At 33.6% G+C, this 10844-nt stretch overlaps 1 protein-coding gene across 4 annotated transcripts; it reads right to left on the bottom strand.

The window, feature by feature from the left end:
• Positions 1-991: 991 nt before the first annotated feature.
• On the bottom strand, positions 992-10823 carry LOC105331400 (dystrophin). Of its 4 annotated transcripts, XM_034456681.2 has the most exons (17): positions 10738-10787; positions 9185-9238; positions 7938-7998; positions 7748-7809; positions 7285-7359; positions 6887-7094; positions 6265-6350; positions 6071-6150; positions 5878-5952; positions 5461-5572; positions 4814-4868; positions 4397-4508; positions 4151-4281; positions 3021-3188; positions 2684-2864; positions 2199-2451; positions 992-1586 (listed from the first exon to the last, which is right to left on the bottom strand). In XM_034456681.2, exons 4-17 carry the CDS (start codon positions 7758-7760, stop codon positions 1456-1458), a joined length of 1680 nt encoding a protein of 559 aa, XP_034312572.2. In that variant the 5' UTR covers positions 7761-7809; positions 7938-7998; positions 9185-9238; positions 10738-10787; the 3' UTR covers positions 992-1455. The 4 variants fall into 4 exon arrangements, with proteins under 4 accessions (XP_034312572.2, XP_034312569.2, XP_034312568.2 ...); XM_034456678.2 differs by lacking the exon at positions 9185-9238 and having other exon boundaries at positions 10738-10823; XM_034456677.2 differs by lacking the exons at positions 9185-9238; positions 10738-10787 and adding an exon at positions 10629-10694.
• Positions 10824-10844: the final 21 nt, after the last annotated feature.

Below are 10844 nucleotides of genomic sequence, written 5' to 3'. Positions count from 1 at the left end.
AGTATTATGAGGTGATAATTTCGGTCGGGGCGTGGTCATATCCAATAAAGCCCAAAGGGCTTTATGATAAATTTGACCACGCTCCGACAGAAATTATCACCTCATAATATTCAAAGAATGATTCCCTTTTCCTTATATTTATATTATTTCCAATTTTTACACTTTAAAACAATATTATTTTAAAACCACTATTTTCTTATGTAGCACATGCTGTATTACTACGCGGCGCAGCCAATACCGTTTCTCGGTTAAGACACGCCCATTTTGTGTCACTCATAATTTATGAAGTTATTGGGTTTTAGGGTTCAAAATTGTTTCGTTATGCTATCACAGACAAAGACAGTTGAAAATGTAAATATTTAAAAATCACATCATGTGACCGCACCTTTATACAAGTCTTGTAACAAAAAACAGTTTAATCAATGACATTCTGATCAACATACAAAGACACTTCAATGGAATGTATTACTTATGAGAAGTTCAATGATATTCTATTTTAGTTTACATGAAAATTGTTAACTGTGATTTGTCATGGAAGTTTCATGAACTGTAGACCAGGCTATTTTCGCCCTTTTACATTTTCAAAGAGTTTCGCCCCATCTTGAATTCGCCCAGACACGTTTGTGTTTACCGGTACTATGATTTGATTGAAGACATTGGAATTCGCCCAGTCTTAAATTCACTCGCTGACGAGGGTGAAAGGAGCGAAAATAAAACGGGCAAATACTTCCCTGTATACAGTAGTTAGACTGCATATCATTATCAAATGTTTACTGCAGGTTTTTTTATAATAGCTAAAATAACATATCACAAATGTACTTTTGACTAATTTAAACAGTGTCTTCCAGTAAGATTATTGAAGCATTTCTCCCATGTTCATTTACTTTTTATTTCCCTTTTGTTGGTGTACATACTTAAAATTACATGGAGTTACTGTCAATCGTTTATATGTGCGGTATGGGGAGGAAAAAAAAAAAACCTTCTCAATCTCTAAAATTCAATTTATTTCTATAAAAGTTGTATATTCAAGATTATTTGGATTGTACAAAAACAAAAAATATTTTCACTCATTGCATATATATATGTTGCTGCAAAATCTGTATAAAAGAAACAACCAAACAAATTAAAAAAGTGTTGGCAAGCAGTTGCTGTAGTTAAATATCAAAGAGTTATCTCCCCTATAAAGCAATATATTGCACAAAATTCATAAAACGGCTCAAATGACGGATAAACAACAAAAGCCCACCCATTATAAAAAATTACACAGATATATACAAATATTTCAACCAAAAAAAAAGAGGAAAAAAACCTGAAGTCTCAAACAAAATATACAGTACAAAATGTGGCAGGTTTTGGGCTATATTCAAAGTTTTGGCACGGTTTGGGATGGCTGCATGCTAGGCTAGTGCGAGTGGATTTCTATTGTGTGGGTTCCATCAGCAGTGCTCTGTGGCATCAATATCCCAGTGATTGCTTGTTGTGGGGCATGATGGCTTCACTCACAAAATCTGTCATTGCACTGCCAATGGTGGATGCTGCCTGCAGCATTTCGTCTTGTTCTACTCCACATTTTGGCAAGGAGTACACTGTAAATCAACAAACTGGTCAGTGACAGCTGCATGGAAATACAGTAAAACTCAGTTATAGCGAGGTCCTAGGGACCAATTGATTTACTTCGTTATATCTGTAATTTGTTCTATCTGTATAACAAATTCATAATAATAACTATAGCGAATTCACTATATACATGTTTTCTTTCACCAGACTATAATTTTTGCTAACTGAGGCTTAGATTAAAAATACATTACTCAGAAAGCTTTAATAAAAGGATTGTAAGTCGAAAAATTTATATGAAAATAAACTCATTCAAATTATTATGTTAAATGGTAGTGCAATTTTTTAAAAACTGTAACGAAATTAACCTCTAGGGGACTCAAAATCAGTTCGCTATATCCATAAATTCGTTATATCCGAATTCATTATAACCATAAAATATTGCAAAGATTTGTTAAGAATTTTACCAGGGACTCAAAAAAACTTCCCTATATCCGAGAATTCGCTATATCTGTGTTCACACTAAATGAGTTTTACTGTACAGGCATAATTGCGCATCTGTGTATGTTCAATTCGTCAAAACAAGCAAATCAGTTGTTGACCATTAACAGTTTTACATGCTTTCTAATTTGTTGACTTAATACCTGAATATGACATGTTGCTTGGGAAAATAAGCTGCATCTTGTTGACCAAAGCATCCATAGCTTCCTCTTCATCCAGACACTCCCTGCTGTTGGTGAGAGAGGGGAGGGTGAAGTGGGAGGGACTGACCTCCAGGAAATCCAAGCTATCGTACTGGGGCCCCCGGCTGTGGGGGGTATCTGGGTCAGGGCTCTGTACAGGAACAATGGGACTCAGTGGCTGGTTAGAGTTGGCCAACTTGGATGATAAGAGAGTCTGTAAAGTCAAAATTTACACACATCATATCAGTTATTTATCCACAGAATCTTTTTCTGCAAAGTTTTCATGAATGATGAATTAAACCAGAGGCCTGTTCAGGAGAGTTAGAGAACACAAAATTACATGTACCTGCATGTGAAATTAGTTTGTGCAAATTTTTTTAAGTGCCTGTTTTTCTGATTAGGCTTCTGATGACAAACCCACATAAAGGTCTGGATCCACCACTCACCTTGTAATGGTGTGGAGTGTCCCCTGGAGACACACCACTTAAAGGTCTAGATCCACCACTCACCTTGTAATGGCGTGGAGTGTCCCCTGGAGACACACCACTTAAAGGTCTGGATCCACCACTAACATTACTCTCTGTATCAGAGGACTCTTTCATTGTCATTATCTTTTCTTGAAGTCTCCTGGAATAATTATCATAATACTTAATACAAATGTACCAGTAATCACCTATACTTTCCATACCAAAAATCCTATGGCAACCATTTAATCATGGATTTCTTGATAACTAATCAAAATATCCCGATATGTCTTTGAACACATGTATTTATATAATTTACCTGTTTTCCTCCTTCAGTTGTTCAATGATTTTCTCTAGGTGCCTCTGTTGACTGAGTGCATTAGCACTGCTTTGTCCTTTGAACTGAGCTTCAGCCTCTGACAACTGCTGGATTTGCTGAGTGAGTGTTTCATGTATATCTGGAGCTGGAGGTTCTCTCCTCATACCTCTGTAAAAATTGTTTTTTTTAATCAAAATGACCTTGACAAAATTTGAGCTCAAAATTTTCATTTTATATTTTTCCATTTTTAGTATCTAGAATGGTTAATATGGGTATCTGAAATGCTGTGTCAAAATTTGGAAGTCAAACATCAAGTTATAGGCAAGATGCAAAGTTTGAAATTCTTTAACATGAAAACAAAGCTCGATTCTGGTTATTGTTTACATGTGTTGTATTGGCAACGTTCAATCAAATGTTGCTTTTTTTGGTTGATGATATTACCTATAAACACCTAGAATTGATTTAACTTGTTTTCCATGAGTCATTTTGTCAAAGAAATGGTAATTTTTCTACTTTACATTATTTGTAAACAAATATAAGTCTCAAACGTTGTTTTACATAACAATGATTTCTTGACAATTAATCTCACTTGTATCTTGACCTCTAACGTTAAAATTTTGGTCAATAATTCTAAATGCACCAGTAAACCATTTCATACATAAGAAATGAAAAAAAATTGATCTTAAACTATGTCATGTTTCCTTTAAAGGGCAATGCCCACCTTTAATATATCCGCCTTTGATGAATCAACACTCTTGCCCCCACATGTCAACAATGCAATCTCATTGTGGTGATACATGTATATGTATGAAAAACATGTAACACATAACCTGAATTAACATCCATAAACCTCATATCACTGTAAAAATTGTTTCATACGGTAATTAAAGGGCAATTTTGATGCCCACCTTCAACTCATTCACATTTCAGAACAACCTTCTTTCCCCTCTACATGTCAACAGAACAATCTGATTGTGGTGATACATGTACATGTATGAAAAACACACAACACGTAACTTGAATTAAATCAATATAATTATCACAGATAATGAAAAATGAATATCACAGTGGAATCTCCATTTGAACAAGACACAAGACAAGGTGCGACAAACAACACCAAGCATACTCACGCTGTGTGGGAAAACAAATGACTCTCCGCAACAACAGGGAGGTATTTTTGCCTTGATTTCTGTCGATGCTTTTTGCTGATGTTATTGCGCAATGTCTTCAGAAAGGCTTTCGTATCCACCTTTGTTGTTGTCTTTAAAAATTTGATATGATAAAATTCATCAATCAAATGACACTCATTTCATGAATATATAACAGAAAATAAATACATGTACAGAGAGCAAATTTTTTTTTGTATCAGGACTTACTGAAAGACAGTATTCCTGAATGGGGTGTTTCAGTTTGTGCTTCTTTTTGGTACATCCCATGTAAAAACACTGCTGACACATGTCAAAATTAAAACACTGAAGACATCGGTACCTAAAAAAAAATAGAGTCCATTTAAATCAATGGTTATCTTTCTTTTTATGTTTTGCATTTTTACATAATCTATTCTGCAGCAACTCTTTTTTCTTTTTAAAAATAAAACCAATTTATTTTACACATATTCTTGAAATTTTTGCACTTTATAATTTAGAGAAATTTTAGTGTACACTAGGCAAGAAATTTAAGAGGCAATATTGGAGAATTTTTTTGATCTGCTTCAATGGCAATGCACCAAAATTACTCAATATAAAGTAAGGCTGTTATACATTGTAATTCAATAACCAATGTGTGTAAATTACCTAAATCCAACAATAGGGTAGGTTTTACAGATGTTGCACTTTGACTCATGTTTCACTGAAATAAAAAAAAAATTCTTAATCTGTCACATCCATGTACACATTACACACTGTAACCAAGAACAAAAAATATACTCCCACTTGGGGGCATACATTTTGGTGACTCACTCACGTAAGGAGTGAATAAAATGTACAAGGTATTTTCTTTACAATCAAAATCATCTTTTTTCAATATCCATTATATAAAACAAGCATTCTTGTATTAGACCAGGACATTATTGTTGCGTAGTAAACAAGAAATCAACACGGTGTAGAATGTTCCCAGTAATATTACAGAATGTTTGTGATTTTTTTCATGGTCACGTTTATAGGAACCAGTGGTCCTGCGTGTAGAATAAATCACCCAGAATGGCTAGTCTAAGAATTTTTCCTGAAACAGTACTTGTTTACACATTCACTCTTTTGCAAGTGGTCGAACATAAAACACTTTTTGATTGGATTCAGGGGTTAATTGCTGTATCCAATTACCGGTATACAGAGAAAGCCAATGACAACAAACTTGTACTTAATCCGCCAAGGGTAGGAGAGGAGTGGATAGTAAACCCTTGGCTAGCGAGGATGCTAAAGGTACAGCATCACTAGCAGTGTACCTGTTTCTGATGCAGCCAGTCTGTGAAAGGTAGGTATCCACACCAATGTCTGAGGCTCCTTCAGCAGCCACGAGTAGAACTGGTCCTCCGAAATCCCCACGCTACTGTCAGCCTGTCAACAAGCCTTCATTTAGTAATTTGTATTTAAATATGAATATAGGGACCCAAAGAATATCCTAAAGTGTTTTGCACAGACATAATAAAGAATAAATCAGTCTCTTTTTATTTAATATTTAAACAATCAAAAATAAATGAACTGAAATTCAATAAAATTTCATGAAAAAATAATTAATATAAGTTCATTTAATTCAGAGACAGTTCATTGTTAAAGTTAAAGGCAACTTATTTCCAAAAGTAAATGCTTCAAAATACCGGTACTTTATAAGGGTTTATCAAAGGGTGCATTTAATAGTATACCATGTTGATACAACTGTTGACAGTTGCAGTGACATCCCCACCGAAGATGGCACCCTCTTGCAGCAGGTCTGGTAACTGTTCAAACAATACACATGTAATATGGCTTTTACTATAAACAGTTTACATTATGATAACCAAAATCAAGCTTGAATCTTTTTTGCCGTCATTGTACATGTCTGGTAATTTTTCTTACCTGACTGAGGTCTTGAAGAAATGCGGTGAGATTTTTACTGCTTATGTATGTGCTGGGTTCTGCCAACTCATGATAAAGAGCTACAGAAAACAAAAGAGAATAGAAAGCAATACATGTATTTTGTATATCTTACACCATGTGTATGAAAGAATATCATTTATCTGTGGATTGATAATAGCTAGCATGAGTCTTACATCTGTATTTGTCTGCCAGGCGAGCTGATGTCAAAATGATCAGGACTTGCTTCACTGAGCAAACTCTCAAACAACCTGTTCTGTCTCTGTAATGGTTCAAGTTTTTATAAAAATAAACTTCCTTTGGAAAACATTTAAATATGAAGGGAAAATGATAGCCAAAATATGAGTAGAAATATTCAGGTCTTGTTAATGATAGAAGCCTAATTTCAATACCCAATTGTGAAAAGAATGGTGTACCGGTATTTATGTAAACACATATGTAATGAACAATTGCATTTAGAATTTTAATCAATTTGTAATCAATTCATCTTTGCAATGAATAATGTTCTTATAGAAAGTTTTGTAATACTGAAATATACAGGGGTAAAATGGAGATAGGGATCAAGCATAAGCATTCTCAGTCCTTTTATATAATAACCACGAAGCATAATTTCACAACATTAAAACTAAATTAAATTGAATTAAATTAAATCTCCAAAAGAGGTAATAGTCTATGCAAAAGTTTTTTTGACCACACAGGACATTCGGTCCTGTGTAATCAATAAACACACAGGGACAAACCTATTATTGTCAGACCGAAACATTTGATTTTGCGACCGGAAATTAAGGAATTACATACACGTCAAACAAATTGAGAACTAGATTCTGCAGTAGTTGGGCAAACACCTCCGCCTGCTGGATGGTGACGTTAGCTGCCTGGTCGGCCGTCTGATACACGCTGGTCAGAAGTTCCTGTAGTTCCTCACAACCAATCACTGTGTCACAGCTCTCGGGGTAACCATGGCAATCAAACATCTCCTTCATGGCCTCCAGCTTGACATGATGCACTAAGAGAGGATTCAGCATAAGTTGATTACTTGGTTGCAAAAATGCAACTAACCAACAGACCTTAATTACCAGTACAAGTACACTCACAATCCAATTTCTTGAGTGATGTAGCATAGATTACTTTGAATTTCAATAACTGTTACTTAGCCATACCTTTTTGCCCTGCATGTGCATGTTCAGGGTACTTACATTTGAGTCGCTTCTGTATGTGTCGTATTTTGAAGGCAGTCCTATATGCTGCATATCTGATGTCTCTGTATTCATCTACAACAGAGAAATATTTATATATATGCTTGAAGGTGCATTACAGCATACATCTTATATCAATCAAAAACAAGCACAATAATACATTTACAAAACTGTAAAGATCACTATAATGATATAGGAAAATGTTCAATTTTAAAACCAAAATTATTTGGAATTTTTCTCCTCTAAATAATAAAGTTAGTGGCTAAAATTCATATTTAAAATTTTGAGGTAGATTTACATGTAATGGGTAATTTGTTGAGCATCCAGCTCTTTAAGTTGGATAATATTTATAGTGAGTTTGTTTGGGAAGGGCAAACAAACAACTCTTTTAATTAAATGTGATTTTAGATGCTCTTTTGACTAATGTATCTTTAAACATTGGAGTATGTGAAATTAAAATTACCCAGTTCCTCCATGATTTTCAGGTAAAATGGGTGATTCCAGGATGTACTCTCTGTCTTGTGACTGAAATTCACCAATCATTTTTTTTTTTTTTAATTATTTCAATCATACAATACCGGTACATTCCATATACATGTACCACTTTACAGTGTATACACCCCATGTTAGTTTAAAAAAATTCCACTGCTTACCACACGTAATAGGGAACCCCTTTCTCTGTCTCCGTTTTTTCCCATCCTTCAACGATCTTATCTAGAATAAAAGATACAAATAAATACTAACTAGATATCACTAGGATGGTGAGACAGAGATGGTAACCATCAGTAGGAGCCAGACTTTTAGTAAAAGAGAAGGATTGCCCTTTGACCTTAACCTATGAATAAGGTTCAAGCTTTGCACTCACTTTACTCACTAGAAATATACAAGTTGGATAGGCGAAAAAAGTGTGCAACTTTAGATATAGAATTATATTTTCAAAAATTTAATTATAAGCAAAAATGAACAAAAGTCCAAGAAAAAATTTGAACTCGTGATCTGCAGTTTACTCCTATACTTTAACCATTGAACTATGATGATAATCAACCAAATCGATTGATACAAACAAATCGCCATTATGTGACATAGTGTCTAAAAAAGTACATGTCTAGCATAAGTCTAAGTGTAGTGAGATACCTCAAATATACAAAATCTTTTACAGCTTGTACACCTAAAAACCTGGCAATTCTTGGTATGTTTGCATTTATTACAAAATACAAAAATACAAAATATTTGCCCCACAAAAAAGTTTCTACAAATAGCCAAATTTTTCTATCAGTCAATAGGTGCAAGTAAAATATCATGAAAATGCACTGTAAAAAATAAGCTGAATTACCTGTAAAAATGAAATTGCACAGAGCAAACCTTTTTTTTTTTTTTTACAAGTGTACTATACCTACCAATTTGTGGCATTTAGTTTTCACGACATCTTTTTAATTTGGCAAATTAATTAAAACACATAAAAGGTTGTTGGTCCCCATGCTTTTTCATCATAAATTACTAAAGTTCACTTCATTTTGCATAAAAATTATGGAAAACATTTATGATATCAAATTGAAATACAAATTAACATGCAAAAACTAAAAAAATATAGAATATCTTTGTTCAAGACTCAGAGGGCCTCACCAATACAATTTCTTGTTCGACAGAACCAGCGTGCTCGAATTCAAATAAAACTATATAAATAATATTACATGATTATTAATTTCCCACATCAAGGAAATTCTGCGCTGTTTTCTATTCTACATCCACTCTATTTTTCCCATTATAAATAGTTTTAATTTATGAATCAGAAACAAGTAGAAAGAATATAACTGTCCGCACAAATTTATTTATGTACCACCTGAAAATTTTGGCTACAAGAAATAATAACTTCATTATTTAATTGCTCGCCCTCTCGTACCTTTTTTCACTGGATGTCCGACGAACAAGAAATTCTATTGGTGTTGCCCAGGGCCTTTTTTAAAAAAATAAATCAGTTAGACAAAGAAAAATATAGAAAAATGGTTTGGATATAGAATGTAAAAATGCAAATGTAACTGACTGTGGCCAAATATTCTTTGATGGCTGTTTATTTACAAATGTAGGTAACATGAAAGGATGAGTATTGGAAAGATGAAAAAAATGGCAATCAATCTGTCACTGTCTGCAGAAAAAAGGGAAGGAACAAATATTACACATGAGATGGTTTGTAACTACTTCACCGAATTTTCAACAATTTAATCCTTATTTCTACACTCTTTCCAAATTTCTCTTTTCCTTTTGCCGATTTCAAAAAAAATAATACACTGTTACAGTGTAAAACATATATCTGGTCCAGTACCTTTCAGTGGAGATATGAAATTAATGACAATGAAAATGACAAGATTGCGAAGAACAAAAACAGATTTCCTACTGTTATTTCATAATAAAAACATCTGCCTGATATCTTTCATTGAATCGAAATGCTCTCAACATTTATTCATCGCACATATTTTCAACATATGATCATCCAGACCAGTAACTTAAATTTTGTTTGCATATCAAATCGCTGTCAACTTTATATATATCTTTAGCCCCAATTTAAGTTTCAACCAGAGATGTATTTACTACCAGGATAGGCAACTATCCTAAGTTTTGCCAATATCTGGCTGTATGAGATTTCGTGGGTCATTTTAAACATCCTATATCTATTAAAATGTTATCCAATATATTGATACAAAACCTTTAAAATTTTATCTTAAAATAATATTAGAATTATTATTTGTACTTTATATCCCTGATCTGATCAGACATATGACAGCGTTTTTAACACCCAAAGACCAATTTTTGTCCCATTTCTGATATTGCATAAAAATCAATGTTAGTTTCTTTACTTTACTACTGGCGTCCGACCAGTTCTCGCCGAGTTCCATTACATTGGGACATCATTTTATCAACACATAAAATTATAGACGAAAAATGACGTCACAATATACTGGCAAGAAATGTGGCAACCCACACATCGAAGGAATAAATTAAATTCTGAGAGATTTTTTCACAGGGCGCCCAAATATTTGGTTGCATAAAGAAGCGAAAAGTTGCTTTTTCCCTTTTGACCTTTGGGTTGACCCCGCAAAGGGGAACAACTTTTGCAAAGTGTGGATTGGACTATGGGCAAGAAGTGTGTTATATTAAAATATAAAAAAAATCGCTACCTCCATGACCACATCATTGCAGAGACATAAATAACATGTTATTTATGTCTTAGATCATTGCAATTGTATTTTAAAATTTTCAACCTCCATCATGCACATTACCATTGCAATTGATCATTGCAATGAAATTTTAAAATTATCGACTCCCATCATCATGATCATGCACATTACCATTTGCCAAATGATTTGCCATCACCAGTGCCAAATGCATTTTTCATTTGGAAAACACCACTAATTTGAAAGGTTAGAAGATGCATATAACTATTTTGAAAGTTTTTACCATATAAATGATCGTCTGATTCAATTTCCATTCTCGGTTTTAAATTAAATTGGTTAATATTTAATACGAGGACCAGTTTAATAATTTGTTAACTCGTCCAAGAAATA

The sequence above is a fragment of the Magallana gigas genome, chromosome 7 (assembly GCF_963853765.1).
Source record: "Magallana gigas chromosome 7, xbMagGiga1.1, whole genome shotgun sequence".
Classification (NCBI taxonomy): domain Eukaryota; kingdom Metazoa; phylum Mollusca; class Bivalvia; order Ostreida; family Ostreidae; genus Magallana; species Magallana gigas.
Note: the sequence above shows the minus strand (reverse complement) of the source record. Positions and strands in the feature narration are given on the sequence as shown.